The sequence below is a fragment of the Notechis scutatus genome, chromosome 4 (assembly GCF_049901735.1).
Source record: "Notechis scutatus isolate UNSWTSFEM ecotype Mainland chromosome 4, rNotScu1.2, whole genome shotgun sequence".
In the NCBI taxonomy this organism is placed as follows: Eukaryota; Metazoa; Chordata; class Lepidosauria; order Squamata; family Elapidae; genus Notechis; species Notechis scutatus.
In genome coordinates this window covers 70,693,134-70,721,027 of record NC_142012.1, presented here as the reverse complement: position 1 = coordinate 70,721,027, position 27,894 = coordinate 70,693,134, and the positions used below count along the sequence as shown (strand labels likewise).

At 51.2% G+C, this 27,894-nt stretch overlaps 2 protein-coding genes across 2 annotated transcripts in view; one reads left to right on the top strand and one right to left on the bottom strand.

The window, feature by feature from the left end:
- Positions 1-27,894, bottom strand: part of CC2D2A (coiled-coil and C2 domain containing 2A) — a 1,114,036-nt gene that overhangs the window by 399,036 nt on the left and 687,106 nt on the right. The gene's annotated exons all lie outside the window — the stretch shown is intronic.
- On the top strand, positions 9,990-14,833 carry NKX3-2 (NK3 homeobox 2). Its single transcript, XM_087963690.1, has 2 exons — positions 9,990-10,644; positions 13,572-14,833. Exons 1-2 carry the CDS (start codon positions 10,149-10,151, stop codon positions 14,138-14,140), a joined length of 1,065 nt encoding a protein of 354 aa, XP_087819816.1. The 5' UTR covers positions 9,990-10,148; the 3' UTR covers positions 14,141-14,833.

Below are 27,894 nucleotides of genomic sequence, written 5' to 3'. Positions count from 1 at the left end.
TTTTTGACAGTGAGAACAATCAACCAATGGAACAGAAGTTGCCCTCGGAAGTTGTGTAAACTTCATCACTTGAGACTTCCAAGAAGAGATTGGATTGCCCTTTTTCTGAAATGGTGTGGGGTCCCCTGCTTGGGCAGGATAGTTGGGCTAGATAACCTATAAAGTCCCTTCCAACTCTGTTAATCTGTAATCTGCTTCAGAATTAGGAAGGGGGAATGTCTTCAGAGACAAAATTAGGGAGAGGGGAGCATCTTCAGAGACAGAGCGAACTCTCCCAGCCGGCTTCAGCCTGACTCCAAGGCTGTCGTGCCCTGAGAGTGAACTGTTATCTCTTCCCACTTCAGAGATTCTCAAAACAATCTTTCATCATCACATTGGCTGCTGGCGGACTTATTAGGGGGATTGGAGAAATGAAAGAATGCTGTTTGCTTTGTATGGGCTTTTTCAGATTTCACCTTGTTCTTCTGCAATCACTTCTCTCTCAGTAAAAGTTCTTTTGATTCAACTAAATGGATTGAGTGCCTTATTTTCCTGAGGGAGTATCTGAACCACTTTGTGACAGTGGGTTTCAAAACAGACATTTTCATCTTTCTTGAAGCACTTTCAGGCTAATGGTTTTGTCAAGGATTTGACCCAAAGTTTTGTCCAATAGAGAAGAAAATATATGGAGAGAGTGTAGCATCAGTTGTTCACCCGCATATTGAACACAAGAACATCTACATAGGCTGAGGACAGATTTGGTTTATTTTAAACAGGCAAATGGTTTGATCATTTATACTCTTTCCTCCTCTGTTCAACCTTTCGCAAATAAACCTTAATTCATTAATTTAACTCTCCTGTCTAATAACATCTCTGGGTAGACGAGCTGAACTAAGTGTAAAGATTGCCTCTCCTCCTAACTCAAGAAAGTGAAGACTCTTGAAACTGAGTGTTTCAAAAAGAACCTTTTATTGAGCAGAGTGAAAGCAAATCATTCAAAGCAGAGTCTGAATTCACTTAGGCAAGACAATTAGAATTAAGGCAGTAGAAACCCCTCCCTCCAGCCAGATGTGGATTCAGCCAATCCACACGTGTGAAGATGTTATTGTACTGGCTGCTCTGAGAAACAGATAAGCAGGCATCCCCATGGCCATCTTCTGCTGGCTTTCAAAGTGAAACAACCCATATGGCCCTCCCGCCTAATACATTCCCCAAGAGGTGAGAAAATCTCAGGGCGCTCTGGCACCAGGGTACAAGTTATAAAGTAGCAGTTGTCACAGGCAATAGTAATGAATCGAATTCAAGCCCCCCTTCTCCCAATTGAATGGCAGTTTTAGGGATCTGACATTAAACTTCATCCAAGATAGATTTTTCATGGCAGCAAAGAATCTGAATACATGACCAGCCAAAAGTAGGATGTCTTCTGCTGCCTAAAGCTTGAAGACAAGTTCTCAGCAATCAGGGAACAGAAGATAGTCACCAAGAGCTATTTTGGGTCCATAGCCCTGCCTGACTGAATGGCTGAAGCTGCTTCATGGCTGGACAAACCTTAGTGCCATGTCCTCCCTCTTGCAGTGCCTGGAGGCTATTGGGGCTGAATGGGGAGCAACGGGTTGAAAGTAAACCTTACAAGACCAAGTGGCTCTAGGTTTGGGGTTCATTGGCTCAGGGAGAATTGCCACCTGTGGTCTTGGATGGGGTGGCACTACCCCAAACAGACCCTGTGCGTAATCTAGGGGTTTTCCTGGACTCATGACTCCTGCTGAAAGAGCAGGTGGCGGTCATGGCCCAGGGGGGGCCTTTGTGCAACTGTGGATTGTGCACCAGTTATGCCCTTTCCTGGACCAACATTCCCTACACAGTCACTCTTGTCCTACTCACTTCTTGACTATTCCAATGCGCTCTACATGGGGCTGCCCTTGAAGAGCATCCAGAAGCATCCAATTGGTGCAAAATGCAGTGATCCCCATAGTTTCGTGCAGACCCCGGTGTGCACATGTATCACCACTCCTGCGATAGCTGCATTGGTTGCTGATTTGCTTCCGGGTGCAATTCAAAGTGCTGGTTGTCACCTTTAAAGCCCTTCATACTTGGCACCAGGTTATCTGAGGGACCGTCTCTTGCCAGTCATATCTACCTGACCCAGCAGAGCAGGGAGGCAGGGAATGTTGCGGGTCCTATCCCCAAGGGAGGCACACCTGGTGGGGCTCAGAAGAAGGGCTTTCTCTGTGGTGGCTCCCTCTCTCTGGAATATCATTTCCCCAGAGATTAGAACAGCCCTCATTCTAATACTCTTTCAGAAGGCGCTGAAGACCTGGTTTTGCCAGTGGGCCTGGGGAACCCAGAGCGGGATGGAGCTCATATGATATGCTGTCGCCGAGGTGGGGGGCTGGGAGGTGGGGGTGATTTTGTTATATTTTACTCTATTATTTGATTCTTTTTGTTAAGTTTTTATTGTTTTAAATGTAATTTTATATTCTGTAAGCCGCCTTGACTAGCCATGGGTGAATAAGCAGCAAAATAAATAAACAAACAAACAAACAAACAAACAAACAAATAATGGATAGGTAGGTGATGGGCATTAGCTGTGTGTGTGAGGGAGAGAGAGATTGATTGATTCTGGAACCGGAGATGTGTTAACTGGCTGCTGAAGCTGAAAACACTGACTGGAGGTTTGGAGGCAGCCAGAGAGGTGGAGACTGGAGGTCCATCCCAGTCATGAGAGCAATGAAGGGGGTACTATTTATGCCACCTGACTTGAAATAAAGCAGAGCACAGATCTGTCATCCCAACCCAAACGAGTGTTGTTTCCCGGAACCAGGCAATTATAACGTGTTAGAATTGAAATGTTTTCTTACCAAATATGTTTAATGAGCTCAGCAATTGTGACTTGTTCACCAGCTGGAGGACATGTAGAATGCACTGATTCTACTATCAATTGTCTGAGAAGGAACCTCTACAAGAAAGAAGAGATGGCATTTCTCATTGTCACGTAGCATAAGGGAGTAGCAACAAATACCTAGAAATGAATCCCAACCCAAGAAAAACAGCAAATTGTTTTCACAAAGAAACAGGATTAATGCTGACTGGCTGTCGACCACTATTTCCCCATCATTTTAGGGTCTCAAGGCAAGCTCAGATTCCCACACCAGGGCAGTCAACAAACTAATGGATGGTACTACCCTGTCACCAACAAGGTTGCAACAAGGTTGCGGACCAAACTTGACAGAGACAGAGATGGATTTGGGACACTCTAAATCAGTGGCTCCCAAAGTGGGCAGTACCGCCCTCTGGGGGCGGTGGGATGACTTAGAGCAGGGGTCCCCGACCACCGGTCCGCGGACCGGTACCAGTCCGCGGAACAACTCCTACCGGGCCGCTGGCTTGCTGGGCGCCGCCATCTTTTTTTCATGAAAAAGTGCTTCCGGTGAGCTTTTCCAGGTAGAAAGCTCACCGGAGCCGTCATCAAAAGATGGCGCTCGATGAGCTTTTCCAGGTAGAAAGCCATTTCTGCAGAAAGCTCACCGGGCATGGCGCCGCCATCTTTTTTTATGAAAACGTGCTTCCGGTGAGGTCACCAGAAGCACTTTTTCATCAAAAAGATGGCGGTGCCAGCTGATGCCGTACCGGGCCGCGGCGTCAAAAGGTTGGGGATCACTGACTTAGAGGGTCGATAAGAAGCAAGGGGGGCGGCAGAAGAGTGCTGGAGGTGGGCCCCTCAATTCAGGGGTGGGATTCTACCGGTTCACATGGGGGGGGGGGCAACCAGCTATGCTTCCCGCCGCTGTGAGAATGATGTGAGTCAAGCCTCGTGAGAGTGAATCTTCCACCCATGGAGCTTGCATAGCGGCGCCCACACTTGTCGAAAACGCTCAGAGGGGTGGCTGGCAGAGGGGCAATGCAAGCAGCGTAAGCCCTGTGCTTCCTGGTTGCCTCCCGCACTCCCCCTCAGCAGCCACGACCCATGAGCCCCAGCAGCTGATGAGATGTGCAGGGAGCCGAGTAGCGACGGGTCTGCCCTGGCTGGCTCACCTTTCCCTCTGCTACCAGAGGGAAGCGTGGCAGTTTGGGCTTTCCTGACTGCCTGCAAACTTACCTTTCTCCCATGGCTGGTGGCAGAGAGAAAGGTGAACCAGTCAAGGTGGGCTGGCCTATCTTACCTGCAGCTCACTTCTCTCGCAGCTCCTCCAGCAAGGCCTTGCTTGAAGTTCCCAGCCCTTTCCCCAAAAGAGGGAGGGGTGGAAGTCCTACCTACGCCCCCTTTGTTGGGCCCCTTTGTTGGAAAAGTCTTGCCTGCCGGCTTTTCTGGGCAACACGGGACCGGGCAGGAACGGACAATCGCGCCCGATCCCTGGGACTCTGGGAGACTCATCACCAGCAACGCAGCCAGTTGAGTACCTTGTTTTGGGGGCGGCGGGGGGAGAAAGAGAGTGTGTGTGCTTGTTTCAGGTGGGCCTCCTAGCTTTAGGAGGAGAGAGGGAAAGAGACAAAGTAAAGAAAGAAAAGGGAAAGAAAGAAAAAGGGAAAGAGAAAGGAAGAAAACATATAGACAAAGAAAGAGGGGGAATGGAAGGAAGGGACAGAAAGAAAAAGAAAGTGAAAAATAAAGAAAAAGAAAGAGAGGGAGGGGGGAGGGGAAAATGAATGAGATATCAACCACCTGCTCCAGCAGGGTTAGAAAGGAGAGACAGAGAGAGTGTGCGCATCATTGCCAGCCCCTAGACTCTTGTGAGAGTGTGCGCGCAGGTCTAGTAGCTCTGGGGAGGTCAGTCATAAATTAACACACTTGCTAAGCAACCGGCCATTAAGCGAGGACCACTTGTATTTGGTTCGCCAATCACATGCCCACCTGGCCACGCCCACAAATTAGGCCACCCCCACAGAACCGGATTTTTAAATTGGATTTTGAATAAATGTGCAATTAATTGTTACAGTTTGGGATTTTACTTTTACTATCTTCCTTAGTGGCTCGTGCAAACCACTATTCCGAATAATGCTATTTTTTTAGGGGGTGGGGTGGGTGTGTGACTGAGGATGAGTTTGTAGCACCAAGCGGGGCGGCGGACCGAAAAAGTTTGGACACCCCTGCTCTAAACGAGAGGATTTCCCGCCAGAGCTCCGGTCTCCTTGCAGCTTGCTTGTTGTATCCCGAGGAGGAGCGCCCCGCTTCTAGCCTCTTTGGCGCTACCGCTCAGCCCTCCGGAAGGCGCATCTCCGTTCCGACCGGGTTCCTCCCTGCTCGCAAAGGCCCTCCCAGGCCTGCTGCTTCTGCTCCGCCTGCTCTCCCTGGAGCTCGCCGGGAAGAGCCCGTGGCCACCGCGGGGAGGAGGGAAGAGAGGAGCCCGTTTCTCTGCCTCGCCTTTGGTCACCAGGTGGCGTCCCACGCCACCGCCCGCCCTCCCCGGCTCTGTCTCCGGCAAAGCCGGCGGGGACGGAAATCCGAGCGTTGCCTTGGCCGGGAGGACCTCGAACGCCGCCGCGATTCTGAACGTGGGAAAGGTTGGGCGAGACCTCGGTGGGGAAAACCCCGACGAGGCCTCTTTCTCCTCAGAACTGGCATCCCGGCGTCTCCTGCACTATTTTTTCCGGGCAGGGAAGGCCCGTCGGGGAGTGACATGCTCCCCCTTCTGGGAACATCCCCTCCATTCACAGACTGGGCCCGCCGCGTGTTACGCCTCAGTCGATTGAAAGGAGGTTTGGGTTTGGCTTGCAATCCCGGTTTGTTGAGTGGCGCAGTGTGTACGGAGAGGAGCTCTGGCGGCGGTCAGTCGCGGCGGCATCTTCTGTCCGGAGCCTTGCGGGGCCCTCTTGCTCTGCTCTCCCAGCCAAGCTAGGGGACGCAAAAAGGGCCCGTCCAGCCTCCAGGCCGCGTCGCCAGCCCTTCCCGCCAACTCGCTCGCCGCGCCTCTCCTCTGGCCTTTTGCTCTTCGTCGTCTGCCCGGTGGGCCGCGTCTTCTGGGCGGGTTCGCGGCGGAGTTCCAGAGGCGGAGTCCGACTGCTGCTCGGCGGTGAGAGGCCCCCGGGGATCCAACCCCGGGCGGGCGTTTTCCGACCTCCTAGACCTGGCGGACGCATCCCGGGGCTTCCTGCGCCAAGCTGCCTCCCCTCTGCGCTAGCCGCCGGGACTTGGTGACCTCCGCTTTCCTGAGGAAAGCAGGCTGCTCGCCTGGAATGGCCCCGGCCGGTCAGGCTCCCTCTCAGCTCTGTGGCAAAGAGCAGTTGGCGGAGCTGAGAAGGCCCGCTCCTTGCCTTAGCTCCGTCGGGACTCGACGGCTTTTCCCCACCTCCTCCCCCGCCGGCACGGGCTCGCGCGACGGCCGCTCCCTGAGCCCCGGCCAAACGTCCTCTCCGCTCCCAGGTCTAAGCGGCGAAGCTGGGCCGAGCGGCGTCGGAGTCAGACTGCGGCTGCACGCGCCTTTTTGTCTCCTCCGCCGGGGAAACCGGGCTCTTAGCGGCGGGCACCTTTCCTGAGGCGCAATGAGCAGGACGGCGCTGTCGCCTGGGCACCGAGGGAAAGGGAGGGGAGTTGGCTGCGGGGGGCGAATACCGGGACTTCCCGGTTCAGCTCCTTCCTCCTTGCCAGATCCAGACTAGCCATCGCTCTCAGGGAGGCTCGCGGGCGAAGCAGAGGCAACTCCCGGCTACAGGAAAAGGACTTGCTCCCAATGGTCAAGGAAGAAGAGACAAAAGTCGTTTGATAAACTTGCACCTCCGTGCAAGGGAATTCATTGGAGGCTGCAGAAATTTCACCGGGGATTCAAAATTCACCAGGTGTTTCAAGGAACACCCGACTTGAAAATAGTACTGATTCCACGGGATTTGTGACTTGTTTATTAAAACCGTTGCCTACTTTCAATAGAATAAATATATGCACATTCCTAGAAATTAGAAAATATCTCGACCTATTGATTCTGAGGAATGTGTCTTAACATGCACAGTTGTACATCTGAGTCGTTCTTGCCTTAAAACAGTGGTTCCCAACCTTTTTTTTGCCCCGCACCCCTAAGGAAATTTCACTCGAACCTTGCACCCCCTGAAATTTAGACTTTAGGAACTACTGAACGCGTTAAAAATATGGTAGGATTGAATCTTTTCAGCTATGTATGTGACGGCCACTAAATAACGATACTTAACTCTAAAATGAAAACAAAGTTAATCCATTGCATAATAAATAAAAATGCCAACATATAACCAATATCCTATTATTTACCTGGACTTTTCTCGCACCCCCTGGAATATCGTCTCGCACCCCAGGTTGGGAACCCCTGCCTTAAAAGAAGCAGCGCTTTCATCCCCAACCAACCCTCGGATTCTAGTCACCTATATAGGAGCAGTGCGCTTCAGAAATGTGAGGATTTGTCCATCTGTCCCCCTTCCCACCCACCCTGTTTCTTTACTCATTATTTGTAAATTCCGAGAGGGGGGGTATTATATTTCTGTTAATTCCTAGTTGACCAGAGATCCCTTGGAGGTCATTGAATCCCCATTTTTCTATTTGGAGAACTGATATTTTTCCCATAGTCCGTATAGGTATCCACATACAGGCCACTTGTTCATTTCATTTTGCGACCCTGAAACATGCAGCAAATGTGTGACAATGTCCATAATGATAAATATTGGATTCTATTAGCCACGTTCGTCAAGGCAAATCACTTTCATTTTGTTCCAAATTCATTGTGTTTTTGTCTATAAAATTTATTTATTCGTTCACAATTTATATACAAAGCACTCACGCTGAGAATATTTTTGAATAAATAAATTGATAAATCTGTCCTGCTAAGCGCTGAGCGCTTAGCGCTGAGGAATCAGATATGAGAAACCAGTCTGGTAAAGGACATGGCAGAGGTTTTTTTTCTGGAAATGTCTAAGGTTTCTGCTGTATCAAAACCCTGCATATAATTAACTTTGAACTGACAAAAATCTGGAACTTTTGCCTACTTCTGTTTTGAGGAACTTTCAAAATGCATTTTATAGGTTGAGAAGAGAATGCGCCCTTGATTCTCTCTTTGAGTCGTAGTGCCTTACAAATTCTCAAGCATCAAAAGACAAGCCCTATAGCAACATCATCACATTAGGTAACAGATTCTTCACTATCTTTGAATGCATTTCAGATGCAGAATAAAACAAACAGTAGAAATATATGTTCTTTTTAATTTCATTCAAGGCAAAGAACTCAGACTCTCGATTTCAGCATTTTGATTAAAGGAAAAATAATGAAGCAGTAGTCATATATTCTCAAATTATTCTCTGTTCACAACAATGTGACATCACAGCTCCCGGTTCTTTAGACAGTGTTGGCCTTCATAGGTATCAAGTTCTTCCCAAGAAGCTGGGAAATTGTAATTTATCGGTTTGGTGTGTATGGGTCCAAGCATGTGGCCTTTTGCAATTAACAAATTGAATTTTTGTCAGTGCTCAGATTTTCTAATGGTATCCCATATTTTCTGATATGGCATCTAGTGTACCAATAACTACAGGGTGATTGATATTTTTATTGTTGTTGTTGTTATCTTTTATTCATTAAACATGAAACTCAGTCAACTGAACATTTTAAAATGTATCACAAATATTGTTGACTGGCACTAATGGTTGGTACGGGTTGCTGCCAGCATCCTAGGTATCAACCAAGTATCTTCTTAATATGTACGATGTTCTGAGTAGCACAGTTTTTGCAGTTCTGCTGGTGTTATTGCAGGAAGCTACAATTTCTTGATGTATTTTGTAACATTCTTGGACATGGTACCAAGTGCCCAGATCATTGTGACATGTTTCATCCATAATCACATAGTTTCGATGGCCAGGTCACGATATTTCATGATTTTTTCCAATTCTTTTTCTTCGATTCTGGCATCTCCTGGTAAATACTACTACTACTACTACTACTACTACTACTACTACTAAATAATAATAATAATAATAATAATAATAATAATAATAATAATAATAACAACAACAACAACAGCTTAACAGTTCAAGTCCTAACCAAGGACCTAAGAACTGTTAAGGTAGCATATTATTATTATACTTTTATTCATTAAACATGAAACTTAGTCAACTGAGCATTGTTATTACTATTATTATTATTATTATTATTATTATTATTATTATTATTATTATTATTATTATTATTATTATTACTATACTATTATCTTTTATTCATTAAACATGAAACTCAGTTAACTGAACATTCAAAAATGTATCACAAATATCATTGACCAGCACAAATGGTTGATACGGGTTGCTGCCAGCATCCTAGGTATCAACCAAGTATTATCTTAAGGTGTACCATATTCCGAGTAGTGCCTTTTTTTTTTTTTTTTTTCAGTTCTGGTGTTATTGCAGGAAGCTGCTATATCTTGATGTATTTTATAAAATTCTTGGACATGGTGCCAAGTGCCCTGATGACAATGGGTATCACTCTTACATGTTTCATTCATGTAGTTTCGAGTTTCGATAGCCAGGTCGTTATTATTATTGTTATTATTTTATTATTTTGTTATTATTTATTTATTTATACCCAACAACAATTTCATTCATAATAGTCTGCGCCATCAGCAAATGGGGGGACGTTGACACCACCTCAAAGGCCTGGGCAGAACATGTAACTGATCCAGCAGCTGCTTTTGCCTGTCGGTTGCCCCAGCTGGAGGTCGAGGTTAACTGTCCTAGAAAGCCTGAAGATGTATCCCGCGGACTCGGGAGAGGCGTCAAAGCGGAGAAGCGCAACCCTCGAAGAATCACCTCCCTCCTCGGCCAGAAGCTCCTTTTCCAGGCAGGGAAACCCTTCGGGAGAGGGAAAGGGTTAAGACGCGCGCGCGCGCTCTCTCCAGAACCGGACTCTCCCGCAGCCAATGAACGCGTCGCCCGGGACGAGCCCCGCCCCCCAAGAAAGCCCGCCCCCGCCCTCGGCTCTGGCGCTCTGCCGCTGGACTGACAGCTGGGCGGGCAGAAAAAGGCGGCCGAAAGCCAGCGAGCCCGCAGAGGCGCGGGCTGGGTCGGAGTCTGGAGCTGCTTGGCTAGAGAAACGTCTTGGCCGGTCCGGCGACGGTTGTGCTCTTTATGGGAAGGGCGCGCAACAGGCCCGAGGGCGCTGAGGGCGGCAGCTTCCAACCGAAGGTAGACCTCCCGCTTCTGCCCCGGGGCGCGTCAGCCGAACCGCCGGCCCAAGCATGGCCCGGCGTAGCGCTAGCCTGGCCCCGACGCCTTTTTCCATCCAAGCTCTCCTCACCAAGAAAGAAGTGGGCGCCGTGCGAGTCGTAGCTGCCTCTCCTCCGGGCCCTCCGCTCTTCCTGCCGGGTCCCGAGGCTACGTCCGCCTGTTGCTGGCGTCTCTTCGACCCCCAGGCCGCCCCGCTGGGCCCCGCGCTTCAGGCGCCGATCCCCCACAAGCAACGGCGCTCCCACCCCGCGTCTGCCCGGCCGCCACTCGGGGACTGGGACTCGGTCCTGAGCGAGGAGCACGACGACGAGGAGGAGGAGGAGGAGGAGGAGCGGGAGGAACCTGGCCACGGAGAGGGCCAAGCGCCCGCGGAGGATTCCCCAAGAGCCCGAGAGAGGCTGCCCGGTCAAGGCAGACCCCGATCCCTGGCGCCAAGACTCAGCGCGGAGCAAGGCCGCCACCCTGCTCAGGCCCCGCAGAACCAGCCCCCGGGGCCGCCACCAACAGGTGAGCCGAGTCTCTTCGGAGCGATCGCGGGAGAGCTGTGGGAGCGGGACGAGGCCGGTGGGGCAGGGGTCGAAGTGGGGCTTCCTGCTCACCCGGAATTCTCCAGAGCATCAGACTCGGGTTGGGGGAGAGGAGAGGGCGCAGCTTCTCCCTTAGAGGGAAGGGAGTCCCCTGGGCACCGAGGACCACCACCCCGGGGAATCCTTCCAGAACCAAGCCTGCTGGCCAGTGGAAGTCGCCGCTAGAAAGCCTCTTTTCCAGGGATAGCGGCGTCCCCTTCGGCCAGGGCTGGCAATCCGGAGTCTCCGCCTTTTCTGCTCCCCGTTCTGGGGCCTGCGGGGCTCCGATCCCCGGGGGTTTCAATTGCAGCCTTTGCGGGGGCCTGGCGGAAGAAACAGCTGCGAAGCCCTTCTGGCCCCCGAGCCGCTTAGTTGCTTTCCTTTACCCGCGTTTCCCTTCTAATCCAGAAAGGGCAGCCGGGAAACGGCTCGTGGAAGCGGAGGGCAGCTGCTCTCCCAGGCTTTTTGGCTGGGCCTGAGAAGCGGCCGACTAGGGTGCAACCAGGGCTAGTGGGGGGGGGGGGAGGCCGGATCTCTTCACCCGCTCCAGGCATGTGGCTAATTGCACCCTCGCCGCCGCTCTTGTGGGACCCCTCCGGTTCCGAAATCGGGCTGGCTGCCGTGACTGCGGCTGCCCCGAAGACTCAACCTCCGTTGCCCGTGTTGTTCGAGCCGTCTTTAGATGGAGGAGAATGGCCTGATCTCGCTGAGCCCGGGAAAGACGACCTCAAGCCTAGCCGGTGATATTTCTCCTGCAGGAAATGGATCGCGCAAGGACTAAGTTCCTAGAGGCAAAGGAGGGCTCCGTCTCTTCCCCGGCCCTCTCTCTTCCCAGGCGGAGTCAGTTTCCTCCGCTTCTCGCTCAGTCGCCGGGCCTCACGGGGCAAATGCAGCGGAGAAGCTTGTCCTCCTCCAGACCAGCGACGAATTGCGCTTTCCAGCCCAGGAAAGCGCCACAGATCTCGGGGGGCTTCAGTATAACCCGCCGGGCCAGAAGCTTAAGAGAATCCCAGGGTGCGGGAGATGGGAAGTAGGAGGGTGCCGATTGCTGGATGGGTCTCCCTGGCAGTTGTTCCGCTTGGGCTGGGCCTGACGGCGGAGCGAAGACTTTTCGCGGGGCTGCAGGAAGAGACGCGTCGCCTGCCCCCCTTCGACTTTTCTAGACCGCAGCGAAGAGCTTTCGTTTCTGCCCGCCGCCCCATTTCGAGAACCCGACAGGGGAATCAAGGATCCGCCACCAGGGAAGCCCCGCGTGGACAATGAGCAGCGCCAAAGAGGCCCAGAAGCGAAGGGTTCCAACGGAGAAGTTTTCTACCATTGCCCGGAGACCAGCACACAAAGTTAAGCTGTGTCTCTTCTCACGTTTGTTGGCCTTTCCCGGCACACCAGAAGGCCTGACCTTTGGCCAAAGCCCGCTTGGGTCTGCCTGTCGAAAGAAACCAAGCCAAGGCGAGACCGGGGTTCGCTGGTGGGAGTGACGCGCCTTGCCAGTTCCGTGCAAACGAACCTGAGGCAAGAATACTTAGAAGTGCGGGATCTAATTTGAAATCCGTTGGATTTAACGAACTGCGGCTTATTGGAAAACGGCGCGACACACTGGAGCTTTGTGGCTCCCCTAACAGAATTCTCTCCTGCAGCGTTTGTGAAGAGAGTTTGGCTGCTGGGGAATTAAGAAACGCCAACTTTCACATTGTGACAAAAGCTCTTATTTTCGTTGCTCCTTAGTAATGCTCCGCTCTCCCCTTCTCCATCTGGGCAGGCTGGCTCCCTGATTTGGCAGAGAGATTGTGGCACTCCTTCCTTGATCAAAATTAAGCTCATTTTCATGTTGTACGGGTTGGGAAATGTTGAAAATCCACTTGATTTTCGGATCCGAGCTTTCCCGAGGAGTTGTCCCAAGGCATATCTCAAAATGGAAGGGGGAACTCAATTTAGCAGGCATACCTAACTTTTGAAGCAGAGCTCGGATTTCAAAATTAAGCTCATTTTCATGTTATGCGGGGTGGGAAATGTTGAAAATCCATTTGATTTTCGGATCCGAGCTTTCCCTTGGGGAGTTATCTCAAGGCATATCCCCACAGCAGTCCGCAAGGCGACTGACAAAAAGGATGCCCGCACAGGCAGGCAGTATGAGGAAGAATGAAGGCTGCCTTGAGAGCAGCAGCCAGAAGCCCCTGCGGTCCCGAGCAAAACGTTGGCTGGATCAAACGCAGTGATTTTTCCCAGTTTCAAAGGCTGTGTCTCCAAGTCTTTCTTGGAGCCATTCCCTTTCAGGGCAACTCGTGGGCGCCCTCTCAGCCAACGTGCAACCTTCTGCCTCCCCCCCTCCCCCTTTACCCAAAAGGAGAGGAAGCAACACCCCCCCCCCCCCAAAAAAAAAGAAGTTTGAAGGGCTCCGACCTGGCCTTGTGTTTACCCCGAGACAGATAAAATTCCACCCCAAGGCAGGTCTCCTTCGCGTTCAAACTCCTTTGTTTTACACGTGTAACTGCTGACCGCTGCTTTTGAAGGGCTTAGATATGCGTGTGGTTCCGCGGGAGAAGCCCACGAAAAATAGTAAAGGCTCGGAGGCCCGGTGGGACATTCCCTCAAAAAGCCCTTAGGACAACGGAGCAGCGACGGCATCAGCGCCTTGCCTGGATTCGCCCGCCTCCACCTCGAAGGGGCCTTTAGGGACAGGAGAACCGGAGGCCCAGTACTGCTCCAGGACCGGGAGGCCGAGACGGAGCCCTCCGGTTGCAGGCCGAGTCTCTCTCCTCCGAGGGGAGAAACGGAGGTGGAGGGGGAAGGCGGGGCGCGTGGCTGAAGGGGCGCCCCCAAATCCCGACGCCCCCCTGACTCTCTCTCTGTCTTCTTTTCCCTCCTCAGGAGGCGGCAGCCACTCTGAAGAGGAGGAAGAGGAGGAGGAGGACGAAGAGGAGGAGGAGGACGAAGCCAAACACGGCGGCCGGGGCTCCAAAGCCCTCTCCGAGGAGGACGAAGCGATGTCGGCGGGCGTCCCGGCTCCGGTGGCAGCTGCCACGGCGTCGCAGAAACCGCGCAAAAAGCGCTCGCGGGCGGCCTTCTCCCACGCGCAGGTCTTCGAGCTGGAGAGGCGCTTCAACCACCAGCGCTACCTCTCGGGGCCCGAGCGCGCCGACCTGGCTGCCTCGCTCAAACTCACCGAGACGCAGGTGAAAATCTGGTTCCAGAACCGGCGCTACAAGACGAAGCGGCGCCAACTGGCCGCGGACCTCCTGTCCGCCGCGCCGGCGGCCAAGAAAGTGGCCGTCAAAGTCCTAGTCCGGGATGACCAGAGGCAGTATCACCCGAACGAAATGATCCGGCCGCCTTCCCTCGTCTCTTTCCAGCCCTCTTACTATTATCCTTATTACTGCCTGCCGGGTTGGGCCCTTTCCGCCTGTGCTGCCGCCGCCGCAGCCGGGGGCATCAAATGAGGCTCGGCTCCCAGCCGCTCCAGAGCATGAAGGCTGGTAGGGAGAGGAAGAAGCCAAAAAAGAAGGAAGGGAAGAGAAGAGCAGCCCCGGGAGCCGATCTGTTCTTCCGTCCGCTTCTGCTCTCCTGGCGCTGCCGCCTCGACCGCCCTCCTTTTCTTGGTACAAAACTGTCCAAACGCCTCAGGAACCGAGTCACTCTCCCCTCCTGCCCGGTTTCGCTGAACAACTTGATTTTTTGTGTGTGTTTTTTCCGGGCCGTTCTCCTGCTCCAGCGCCTGGGAGGCAATCGGACAAGCGCGCTCAGTCTGATCAAACAGGCCAACCTTCCTTCCGTCCGCCCTAACGCGGCTATATAGGACAGTCTCTCTCTCCCCCCACCCCGCCCCCGTAACTTCTTGGCCTGTGATCTGACTCCCTCGTGGGTTATGCTGCGCCGTTTGGGAAACAATATGATTCTAGCACTTTTGGGTTGTATTAAAATCGTTGTGATTATAATAATTATTTTTATATTTAGTATGAATTGAATACTGGGGCCTTTGAAGAGAAAAAGAAACAGTTCTGGTGGCCACGTTGAAGCGATCCGGTGCCCTTTCCCCCCCTTCTCCCATTTCGCAGAAAATGCCCTCCTTTTTCTAGGTGGAGAGTTGCAAACGACAATGACAATTTACTTCCACTGAATTGTGAATATTTGTGAGTTCATCCCTTCCTTGTACCCCCCCTCTTAATTTATAAAAATCACTTTAACTTTTGGCAATAGCTTTTGATACTTAATTCTAAAACTCTGCTTGGTTTGAACTCTCCTAGGCTGTTTGGAGAAACGTGAAGAGTTTGGTTTCTTCCAGAAAAACTCCCCTTTTGAGCCGAGGCCATGGGACCACTTTATCCCTCGCTGGCCACCTCACTCTTATGGGGATTACTTCTCTTGGATTTGGTGACTACCGGGCATTTGGGTCGCTATCCAAATATCAAGGGGTCTTTGTTCTGAAAACAAATGGGCTGATTGCAGGGCAGGCGCAAACTTCCTTCAGTTTCCCTGACTGTTGACTGTGATCCAAAGGTCATGTCTACCCAGAGAGGCTTGGAGGCTTGAATTTAAATCTGAACCCAGTAATTGGATTGTTGTCCCAATTGAAGGAGGGCTCATAGTTAAAAGTCTTCAACAACCACCCTTTCTCTCTGCAGCTTCCTTTTCCAGCCAAAGATTTATTCTCCTTCGTACTGATATTTATTGTAACAAAATCGAAATAACGGGTGTGTTTTGATTTCTGATGAAATAAGTAGGCAAGAGCAGCAGTTTGGAACTTGGTGGAGGAATGGTGATTCTTCTGAAGAAAAGAGATTTAATAAGAGAAGTTTAGACATTGTTGGAAGAAACGCATTCACAAATCCAGAAAAAAATAAGAAATAATGAATGGAGAACCGGTCCAGGCAACATCCTCAGGTAGTCTGGGAACCTCTTGGTAGACGGCAAGTGAAAATGGTGGATTTAACAGCCTCTCTGTCCACAAATTGGGGTGTGTTATAGGCTGCACTGTATCAAAAGTGGGAGGGGAAGGCAAAATGGCAGACTAAGCCATGTGGGAGGATATAGCACCTGTGGGAATAGTATGAAACCCGGTGTGTACTTCGATTTTCCTTCTAGAAAGCTTCTGGAACACCTGCTTTAGCTGCCTGGGAAGGCTTTGAACAGCTCAGGGCTCATGGGGTTGAGGATTTTTATCCCTTCGGTCACCAGGACCACCAGGCTAAACTTGGCTCCAGTGCTTGTATAACTTTACTTGGACTTAAGAGTAGGAGGAAAATGTCTAGAGCCTGCAAGAGTAGCCCGGGAATTCTGTTTTTGAGCACAGCCAAATCCCAATAAATGAGCCTGGAGGCAGGAAGCAAATAAGGCAAACGGCTATATTTATACAAGATGCTGAATTAGGTCGGGGCTGAAGGAACGATGTCCTGTTGCCCTTACAGGCAGATCATCCGAGGGTCTAGCTAAAATGGGGTTTGAATGTATTGGGTTCCTCTGTGCACTTCCAAATTTTAGGATCCTCTGAAGGGAGCCAGCAAAGGCATTGGAGAGCTGTTGTTGTGCCGAGATATTATCATCACAACCCTGATAGGTGAAGGCTGAAATGGGGAGGATAGCACCTACTTTCTTCTCTTGGTGCAAATTGGAAGTTTCTGAAACCCTTGCATAGGTGTTCTTCTTCCTCCCACTTGTAGATTTCATTTTTCGATTAATTGTTCTTTCCATCCTCACTCTCAGGAAGACTGTAACGTTTCATGCAGCTAGCATGGGAATTCTTTAACCCCAAACAATGCATTCCAGCTATAACCATCCCAAGGGATCAAATTAGTTTCAAATGCATTAACAAATTTGTAATGGGCAGCCTGGCAGTGTTGGGAGAAGCAATTTTCCTGACCTACCACCTCTTTTAACTAGGGGCAAAAAATTTTTCCATTTGCCTTGGAGTAAACTCCCTAGGATCCCGTTATCCTCTAAATGCACAGCAGCAACTCATCTACAAGGGTTTTCAGTTAAGAAAAGGGAATCTTTTTAATTGCCTTTGATTTCAAAGTAAATAAATCCCTATGGGGAAAAAACAATAAAAAAATAGTAAAATAAATAATTTCAAAATAAGAAAAGAACCACAAATCACTTTTCTTTGTTATACTTCCTTCCCATATCCCGAAAAGGCAGCAATAAGAGGTGTCCTGAAATGTACAATTCTTGAAGCCCCGAGTAGGGCACCTAAGGGGCAAAGCAGCAGGTCTCCTCCAGTGTAAGGTTCCTTTTCATTCCTGCTTCAAAATATGCTGGCCGTTTTCAAAAGCTGCTTTCGGCTCCTTGATCCCGGGATTTGGAGCTTGGTTGGGCAAGACTGGCCTTGCCGTGAGTTGCCGTAAAGCACTCGGTGCCAGAGGCCAGGAATAAAGTCCCCTCCAAGCCAGGCTTCAGAGGGGGTGCACGGGAGATTTGGGGAGTTTTTGGAACTGAAAGGAATCTTAGAAACAAACCGCTTTGTAGCATAATCTCTGAAATTACCCCCTTTCCCCTACTAGAGTTTTCAATGTCCAATGGAGCTAGATCTTGCTAAACGGGAGGAGGGCAGAGGGCACCCCTAGCACATATGAAAAATTGAATGAGACTAACTGTACCAGGGCTAAGGTTCCCTAAGCTTCAGGGCTGGCCAACTCAGAGGTCTGGAGAATTTTGTGTTCTCCCATCTCACCCGCCCCCACCCCAAAAGAAGGTAGCTACACATTGCTGTGCTATCGGGAAGAGCGCACTACTTGCTGACAAAATTGACAACTGCTTCAGTGAAAATAGTTCCTCGCTAAGCTTCCGATGGAGAGAACCATCCTGCCAGCAAAGGGGCAAGGAGCATAAAGCTCCCAGGCCGTTAAAATCCCTGTGGAAGCGGGGGGGTGGGTGGGTGGGTGGTGTCTCCTTTTGGTCAAGACAGGAGACTTGGGGTAAAGGAAGAACCCGCCCTGCTCGCTAGTCTTCCTTTGGGGAAAACTTCGCAAAATATTTCTGAGAGCCCAAGACCACGGCCAAGGCTGTAGGGTCAGGAAAGCAGCAAAGGTCTTCTCCTATTGCTTCCCCTAAAAACGTTTGAGCATATTCGACCCTTGGCTCAGTTCAAGTGATCTAGCTGATGGACTCCAAAACTAAACCACTCCAAAAGCAGAGTAATTTTGAATAGGCTGGACTGCGCCAACGGCTGCTTCTTGGCGACAGAGACGTTGCCCTGTTGGATGGGCAGAACGCCTGCTCTGGGATTGGCAATGGCCATGGGTTTCTGTGTTACCTCTCTGAGGTCATGGCAGGAACCAGAGAGGGAAAAATTCCTCCAAAAGAACAGTTGCTCCCAACTAGTCCGCAAAGGCCCGGACAACCTCACGCTTTAGTCTTTAGTCGTCTGTTCAACTAGCAGGCTGGGAGAAGCAGGGGCTGATGCATTGATAACCATGGGTACTTCTGCCCCTCCATTCCCTGGCCAGTGTTGCCAGAGGAAGGCAAGCATCGGACAGATCCCGAGAGAATTCGGTAGCACCGTTTGTCTTGCAGTTCAATTGAAACATGCAAGCAAATAGACCGACAATTAAACAAAAAGAAAACATCATTGCAAGAATGGTTGGGTGAGGCCTTGTAGGATGGCCTTGTGTGCTGGAAAATCCTTTTATGCTTTTTGCACTGCCAGGGATAGAGAAAAAAAAGTGGACAATGGAGGGGGGTGAGTTTCTCTTTCTCTTGGGTGGGGCCGATTCTTAGAGTCAAAGAAAGGGACATCTTTGGGAATGTGCATTTTTTCTATTCCAACCGATTCATCAACTGTTACTGTGCAAACAAGCAAACACTTTCTGGTAGGAATACTCAGCGTGGCCTCTTCCTCTGGTTTAACCCCGGCCTGTCAAGAAACTCTTCTCCCTTCAAAGCAAGAGTCTCTCTGAGCACCTGCAGAGAGCTCTTCCAACCCCATTTCAGGATTAGTTCACAAAGTGGAGGGGTATGGTTTTCAGAGTCCATAAAGGGAGGCTAAGCAGATGAAGCATCGGGTCACTTTAAATAGAGCGATTTAGCCAACCCTTTTCCGACTCTTGTTCGCCGGCCCCCTCCTTGACAGACGCCGGATTCTCCTTCCCCCTATAATGCTTCTTTAACTTGGCTTGATTTTTTTTTTTTTTAAAAAAAGAACGAGTCCGCTCAACACAATCGCTGGATTCTCAGGCAAGAGGACGTGAAGTGATGGTGTCAAAGCTGTCCTTTGATTCACGCAACCAGCGAGCGATTCGGCTTAAGCCCAGGCAGAAAGGTCGACCAAACCCTAAGAAAAGCCTTTTTCTGCGGAGAAGAGATTTCGAGTCAGCCTTCGGGTTTTATTTCTTACATCCCTGGAAACCTTTTCATCGGACCAGTTGGGAATTTCTTACTGCCTGTCTCTTTCTCTGCCTGCGCTTCGCTTCTGCCCCATCCTGGGCACTGTGCAAGCAAGCAAGCAAACAAACAAGCAAACCAACAAATAAGCCACCCCATCCCAGTGCTTTGACTTTTTCCTGCAGACTTCTGAGGAGCAGGCAGCAGCCGCGCTCGCTTAGCCTCTGCGTTCGGCTACGGCTGTTAGAGTTGGCTTTGTGTGTCGACAAGCTTATGGGTAAGTGTGTGGTAAAGGCGCAAAAAAATAAAAATAAATAAATAAAAAGAATTCTGAAAACGTTGCACTAATTCCGGGGAGTTTCCCTGTTAAACCATCTCCGCAGAGACGCCCGTGGTGCTAGGGAAGGCTTTCCGCAACCACCTCGCCACGCCGTTGGGATAAAGAAGGACCGAAAGCGCCCTGAGACCCTTTTTCCAGAGCTTCAGGCCGGCGGTTTATTCCGGTCGCCCTTCAGCTCTACCGAAGTCCGGCCGGCACAAGAGAGATTTCAGACATGTGCCCCAAAGTTCTCGGCGCCATAAGCCCCGACCTCGGTTGCATCAGGGCACAAAGAAACGGTTTTCTCCACTCGTGACCTTCGGGAAGCGCTCTCGAAATGGGCGCGCGTATTTCGCCGCTAGACATTTGATCCAGCAGAAATGATTTCTTTTTTTTTTTTTGCTTTGGTCCGCGGTCGCAGAGAGTGCGGGCGGCTTGAGCCGAAGGTAGGAAGCCGTTTTCGAGCGCCTGGAAAAGCCAAAAGGACGCTTCCAAACCTCGGCCTCTTCTTTGCCGTATTTGAAAGGGTCGAGCCTTGGGCGCTTTGATGTCGGCCAAGTGGTGGTGGTGAGAGTGGGGAACCCGGTGGCTTTGCTACTCAGTTTCAAAGATCATCCTGACGGATCTTGCCGAAGGAAAAGCCGGCTTAGCCTGCAGCTAGGAAACAGAAGAGCTTTGGACCAAGCCAAGCGGACCTGCTCCTTCGCAAGTGCTCTGCGTGAGGGTCGGCTGCTGGTTAAGCTCCCGTTAGGAGACAAACACGCGGCCAGAGCCGATTCCATTCCCAAGACGGTCCTTTCCTTGTCAGCATCGTGGATCCCAAACCCCTCCAGATATGAGGGCACACAGTGGGAAAGGCGCCTTTCACGAAGCGAACTTAACGGCGTTTTGCACTTTTCCCCTCGTCCCTCCACTGCCTCAAGTTGTTCTGGCCCTTCTGGAAAACACTCTTCGCTTAATATTTTCAGTACGCGGGCTCATCGATTGAGGCTGCTCGCCTTTTGAAGTCTGTTTCAGCAACAGTTGGATGAAGCCCGAAGTTTAAGAGAAGCGGTGATTAAAATAAAGACCGAGACGCGGCTTCCGCGGGGCTCCTTCCTTAGAGCCGGCCTCCTTCGCCCTGCGGCACAAAGCTGCTGAGCGTTTCCGCCAAACCAAAAGGTAACTATCAGGCCCGGGGACCCTGAAAAGTGACCCACGGGCTCTCTTCCCATCCGCATTTAACAGCCTCGGAGAGAAAAAAAAGAGGCCGGGCACTTTAGTTCCCTCTCCTCGACAGCTGACAGCCCGGTTAGACTGCCTTTCCCGCCAGATCTATGGCCTGGCTGGCCCAGATAGGGGATCCTTTCTTTCCCCCAGAGTCCGGTGGTGATTGTCCTCCTGATCGTGGAGCTTCAAGACTGTCTGTCGCCAGGTGGTGCTTCCAAAGCTGGCATCAAAGCAATAGGTGGGAAGAAGCCTTTCTGAAGGGCTACTTGAACCGCGGCATGGAGACCACTAGGAAATTCAGTTACGGTTGTCACCTTCCCCCCCACCTTTTTTTGGTATGTTTCTGAGAGTCACTAGATTTACCCCGGCAGCTTCCCAATAATCGGGGAATAATTCAAACTCTCTATTGTGCAGGACTGAAGCGGGATGGTTTTTTTCACAGCATCTGCCCTAAAAGAAACGATGCTAATGGTAGGGCTATCCAGCTCTTTGAGAGGTTCGCGGTTTCAGGCCGCTCGAAGTCCCTACTATGCACAATGTAATGTTATGTGCGCCTCCTCAGAAGTAACGTCTCCACTGATTGACGGGGAAGGGGATTAATGACAGGAAGGCACAGCCGTTGATTTCAGCCCTACGTCTGATCGATGGTGCCGAGAGGCTTCGATGGAAGATGGCAAGAATCTTAACTGAAGTTTCAAAGACTGAGTAAGATCGGTCTCTGAATCCAAGCCAATCCCTCCGCCTCTACAAACCCCATCAATCCACTGGGCTTCTTTGGCCCCAATAGTCAGAATTTCCGGGCGCAGTCAGTCATCCTACACTCTTGCCACAGAACGACGACCACGGCGAAGTGGACCCAAAGCCAAGCGGGAAGGGAGGCGGAGTGAGGTTCAAAACCTCGGCCTAACTTATCTAAGTTCTCTCCTAAGGTTGTGGGGCAGGGAGATCCTGAAGACAGTCTGGAGTAAAGTAAATCAGAAGAAAAGAAAGCCCATCGCTGCTCCCCTTGCGGAACGTCCAGGAATTATGACATTCTGGCCAGCGGCCTCTATTAATCTGCAGGAAAGCAGGTCGTGCGGGACTAGAGCAGGGGTCTCCAACCTTGGCAACTTTAAGACTTGTGGACTTCAACTCCCAGAGTTCCTCAGCTGGCTGAGGAACTCTGGGAGTTGAAGTCCACAAGTCTTAAAGTTGCCAAGGTTGGAGACCCCTGGGCTAGAGGATCGCCCTGCGCATGGCGGGGCGTGGTTTCGAAGTTAGGATCGGGCTAGAAACGCCGTCCTCGCTCCTCGCCCCACTCGACCATCAAGGCAGAAGGTGTCTGTACCCGCGGGCGGCCCCTTCCCCCGGGGCACCCGGCGCTTTCCTGGCATTGCATTTCGCCCGTCAAAGCCAATTTGCACCTCCGGCTTCTCCGACGCGCCTTGACATTCATAATGAGGCCAATCACTCCGGTGATTTTCGCGACGGCCAGACGTGTTCCAGTTGTTGTGACAGCTCGCGTTTCAGGCCCCGCTAATGAGGAACAATTACCGGCTCTAATTCGACATCGCTGATGCCGCCGCACCGAAAGCAGGGACGCCACCTGTGGGCGCCTGCTCAGGGAGAAGGCGCCGGATTCGGGGGTTGCCTTTGGCTCCCCAATGGAGCCCCCTCCGCTTGAGGCCCCTCTTCTCCCCAAGGGAGGCTTCCTGAAAAGTGGGGGGCTTTTCCCAGGGGGTAACCGCGTTCAGAGAACCGGTTCAGGCGGGTGACAACGTTTTCCGGACAAGGCCGTGGCCGCGGCGTCCTCCGTTGACCCGGGTCGCGTGAATCCCCAGGCGGACTTCTCAGGGGTCCGCGAATGCTCAGCCGCAGAGACCCTAAGCATCTCTGTCAGCTGTCGGGGTTTCTCTCCGGGGAGAACCCCCCCCCCCCAGCCAAGCCGTTACCTGAAAAACGAAAGTGGGGGAGGTGGCCTTTGCCAAGCCGGCGTGCAGCAGCAGGTGAGGCCGCCTCCTAGTCCTCCTGAAGGCCGGCCCAGTTCAGGGACTGCATTCGTCCAGCTCCAGCAAGGCCCGCCGCGGCCAGAAAGAGACAGCTGCAGCGGTTTCGGTTGCCACTGGCTGACCAGGCCGCCTCCGCGGCTTTGGACAAGTGCGAGTCCGTCCCCCCCACTTTACCAGACTACGAAAGAAGGCTAGGCGGCAGGGCCTGCTTGCTCCCTTGAGTAAGCCGTCCTGCCTGGCGAGCCCTGCCGAGGGCTCTTGCAGGAGGAACCGCTGGCTCCCGGGAGCGCTCTCCCCTTGGGTTTCCCCAAGAAACGTCGCCTCGGTCGGGGAAGCCAAGGGTGAAGCGGGCTCCTAGAACCCTGGGCAGAAGGCGAGCAAGCAGAGGCGGAGGCAGCGGGTCTGTGGGCCGCTGCGAGATGGAAGTCGGTGTGACAGACAGGGGAGGGAACGATCCCCGAAGCCTCTCCAAGGAGTGCTGCCCTCCGCTAGGTCTCGCCAGCGATTCCGGAAAATGAGCAAGGAGGACCGAAGCCTCCGTTGCCGACGTGTATCTTCTCGCCTAAGCCCCGGGGCAGGAGTGGGGGGAATAGGCCTCTCCCTCTTCCAGGCCCCTCGGAGATCCCGGCCCCCTTGGGAAACCCCGTGCAGGACTTCCCTCCACCTCTCAGGCCCTGGCAGGAGGAGAGGAGGCCTTCTGCTTTGCGCTGGTGCTCTTTGGGCACTGCTGGTATGGAGAGGAGATCGTAGGGTTCATCGCTGAAACCAGCGGAGCACTGAACTTTTTGGGCCATTAACCAACAAGATGCCCAACCGGGGCATAGGTCACACAAGCTCTCGCTGTGTGGATGCCAATGCTCACCAGTTGATTGTCCCAGAGGTTCTGCAAGAAGCTTCTTGGATGAGAAGCTAAGCCTCCTCAAGGAAAAACAAAGTACAATTTTGAAGAAAAGAAAAAAAAGCACCTTTGGGACAATCATGACTTGAGAATCTCCATAGAAAACTATCAGTTGATTGAAGCTGCTGCAGGAACTCAGCCCACCGATGATTTCTGTCTCCTCCATCACTCTAGGATGTCTGTGAACTGATCGAGCTCCCTTCACCCTCTTCAGAACGGAGCCCACCTAACAGAATAGTCCTCTATGCAGAAGACAGGCCACTTAAGCGCAATGGGTCCGAGTCCCAAATCACTGCAGTTACATCAGAGTAGCCTTTGCTTCCTGACTCCCCCGACCTTACGAAAGGAGCAGCAGCTCGGCTGCGATCTGGGTCTGGGAGGGAGGAGGAGGAAGCGTCCAGCTCGGCCTTGCCTGGTTTCGTCCCAACAAACGCGGGCCGGGATGGTTATGATCACCTCAGGGTGATTTTAAAAAGGAAAGATTTGATTTTAAAAAAGGAAAAAAAGGAAGAAGTAACTGGGCAAAGAAATCAAGAAAGCCTCTATCCCACTGCAGCTGGATGTTTTTTGCTCGACCATCCCTGGAGGAAAACAGCCTATGCGGAGCGGGTGGGGGAGAAGGCTGCTAGTAACGCAGGAGGAAAACAGCCTATGCGGAGCGGGTGGGGGAGAAGGCTGCTAGTAACGCAGGAGGAAAACAGCCTATGCGGAGCGGGTGAGGGAGAAGGCTCTAAGGAACGCAGGATCTATTTTGCTATCTGGGTCCTGGCGGACGTGGGGAAGGGAGCCTGACCTTTTCCCTTTCCTTGAGCGCAACTTTTGAGATCCCTCCCCAAAACGCAGCTCCTTCTTCTTCAGGCAAAAGGACTCGAGAAACGCTCCAGTAAAAGGCGCCAAATGTCCGAGCAGTCACCGAGCAGGCTCTCTTTCCGCGGACTTTGGCAGTGACACAGGCTCATCACTCGCTTCCCCCACTTGGCTGAAAGAGTTCATTTCCTGGGTCAGCACATTGCACCGACCAGAGGAGTTGAATTCACATGGGTACGTTAATTACCCCAAGACCTGACCCAGGAAAACCCTTTCCGTAAGCCGGGTAAGCCAGTGATGAGCATGGCGCTGCCAAGTCCGCGGGGAAGTGGCATCGAGGCGGGCGGCAGTCGCTGCCCCTGCACGCTCCTCTCCGGGCCGCTTGACCCTTCTTTCTGACGGCGCCGCCTCAGGCCTCGCCTCGCCAGGCACCTTGCAACTCCCAAAGGCGGCCCCAGGTCGTCCTGTGCAATGAAAGCTGGCGGAGAGGCTCGGGGGCCCAGCGTCCCCTCTTCAGCCGCCTCCTTCCCAGGGCAGCCCAGCTTCTTTTTCGGGAAGCGCCGGCCCTTGGCTGGAGCTGCCCGAGGGCGACCGGGGAGCAACGCCACCCTTCGCCGGCTTTTATTGTAAATGCCGGCACCAAGGAGCCAGAACCCCCGCTGTCGGTTGCCAATCCTGGTCGTCTGCTGCGCGACACCGGCAGGACCACGCAGCAGCCCCAGGCAGCCTCGCTCTTCCTCGGGCAGTAGTTTTACTCGGGGCGGGAAGCCTGGCGGAGCCTACGAAGTGTCCTTCGGAGCGCGCCTGGTAAGGAGCGGATTAGGCGACAGGAATGTTGCTCTGTATGTATTTTCCCCGGACTCTCCAGTTCTTGCTTCCCCGGGCGCAGTGAGGTAAGCCATTAGTCGCATTGCACTAAGACATCACTTGACTCGTTTGGTTTTAGGCCCTCGGATTATCAGTAAACTTTGGTTAATGATATGATACTCCCGTTATCTACTATTTAACACACTGAATTAAAGGATGGCTTCATGTGTTGTGAGCCCGACTGGATTTAGGTACAGTAGTAAAACATGTTTTGCTTAGCAGTGGTTTATATTGTTACATGTTGGGTGAACCAGATATAAAAAGGCCACTGAGGTAAAAAAAAAATATTTACCCGGGAGTAGATCCCATCTCAAGGCAGTGAATTGCAGATCCTGGGGGGGGAATGGAGGTGAGGAATCTTTCCACAGAAAGGCAGGTGCTGATTGCAGAAGAGGTGAGGGTGAAATGATGGATAGTTTAGCCAGGTAGACAGCTGTTGATTCCACCTTAATAACGCAGGCTGCCCGGAAGTCTGATACCAAAGGAAGATTAGGAGATCTCTTTCTCTAACTTTGGGCATTAGAAAAAGAGGATGCCTTAGCAGCAGTAATATTTCTGTCCCTTGAATACTGCAAGTAGTTGTGGAATGAGGGCTGGCGATTTTCTGCAAGGTTTCTGAGGCTGATCTGGAGACACCTTTCCAAATTCCTGTCCTCTTCTGAGATGGTGGTTCCTGCTGTACCTTGAAACGCCATATACAAAAATAGCCTTGGAAGAGAGTGGAGGGGGCATTGATTTGTTTTTCAATTTAACTGTACAGCTTATATGCTATATTAAAAGGTGAAAAGAATTCTGAAGTGATGTACCGTACCATGCAAAAATGTTAGCCAGTTGTGCAAGAAAGCTGTAAATTAAGAATGCTTTCAGAAATAAAAATGTTAATTTATTTTTATCAATTAACAAAATGGAAAGTAAATAAGAGTAATCAAAATCAAAATTTGGTGTGACCACCCTTTACCTTCAAAACAGCGTAAATTCTTACAGTTGCATGAAGTCAGGGCTTTTGTAGGATGAGAGTTAGGTGTATAATGAACCATGATTATACCAAGCAGGTGCTAATAATCAATTTCATCTGCAGGTTGAAACAGTCAACTGAAACAGAAACAGCTGTGTAGGGGTTTAAAACTGAGTGAGGAACAGCCAAACATTGCTCTAAAGTGAGATTGTGGAAGACAGTTTCATGTCACAGGTCATACACCATGACCAAACTGAGTACAGAAACAAGACAAAGATAGTTATATTGTGATGCAAGGTCTCTCCCAGGCAAAGATTTCAAAGCACACTGGGGTTTCAAGCTATGCTGTTCAAGCTCTTTTGAAGAAGCACAAAGAAATAGGCAACACTGAAGACTGTGTAGACACATGGGTCAGCCAAAGAAAAGTAATGCAGTAGATGAAAGACACATCATGTGTATTTCCCTTTGACATAAGATGTCCACCAGTTGCCATCAGCACAGAACTGATGCAAACCAGTGGGGCCCAGTTATACCCATCAATTGTGCAGAGAAGCCTGGCCAGAAGTGGTCTTCATGGAAGAATTGTGCCCAATAAACCATACCTCTGATGTGGAAACAAGACTAAGTGACATAACTATGCACAAAAAGATAGGAACTGGGGTACAGAAAAATGGCAGCAGGTGCTCTGGACTGAGGAGTCAAAATTTGAAATATTTGGCTGTAACAGGAGGCAGTTCACCAAGTTTGGGCTGCATTTCTACAAATGGAGATTTGGTCAGGATCAATGATGTTCTCAATGCTGAGAAATACAGGCAGATACTTATCAATCACCATTAGAGTTGTTTGAGAACTGTGGAACTGGTATTTAACATATAGCTCTCTGGCAATGTGCATTTCAGTGGCAACACTTCAGGGCCATCTCTGAACTAGTAGGCATCTCATCGGTGGAGTGAGCAACCAGCAGTGCTTTGAAACTCAGTTGTTCCAGTATAGTGGAGACCGGCTGGAAGTGGCTTGCCCCACAGACACAAAGAGAGGTTCTACAGTGGAGTTTAAAGGAGTCACCTTCCAAATCCATGGGGATTTGGAAAAGAAAGATTTGAGGAGAATTGTGGCCAATCAAGGGACAGTGGGCATAATAATTGGGGCTGCTTAAAAGGAGAGTTAAGAGCTGGGAACCTGTGAGGTTTGCTCCTAGGATGACAGCCTTGGTAGGTGACTACTGTGTGGGTAATTGTTTGTATACCCCATGTTGAGTAGGATCTGGGTGGAGAGTTTTGCATCAGTGGTCCTCCTCCTCAGTGAGAGGGATTAGTGGGGAAGGTGTGCTTGTTGTGAGGTGGGGTTGGAGAGGCGGTGTTCTTGGTGCTGAGATCTTTTGCTATAACACCATGGGGACTCCCTCCCTCACTGACCACCCCCAGGATGTCTGGGACTATGAATGTGCCCTTGGCTCTTCAAGGAAGGGGATTGGAGGGGAAGAATAGTTTATCTTGAGGAATGTAGGGTAGAATCACAGTGGTGACAGGCAGGGGGATGCTATGGGGGCCAGAGGGCAGGCCGTTTCAGGGAAGATACCCCCAATGTGAAATATTGATGGTGTGTTCCGGCCTACTGAACTCATCCCCAGTCCTTAGACAGCATACCCCTCTCCCCGAGACCCTGAGGTTCAACTGCTGCTGCTGAATGCCAAGTCCGTTAATAATATAGCTCTTGTTTAAGATCTTATTGAGGAGCGAGCTAATGAGTACATTACAGAAGGGGGGGGTATCCCCTATTAAAAGATGTGTCCAGCTGGTTTTCAGGTTTTGCACTAGCCAAGGCCCCAGGGCAGG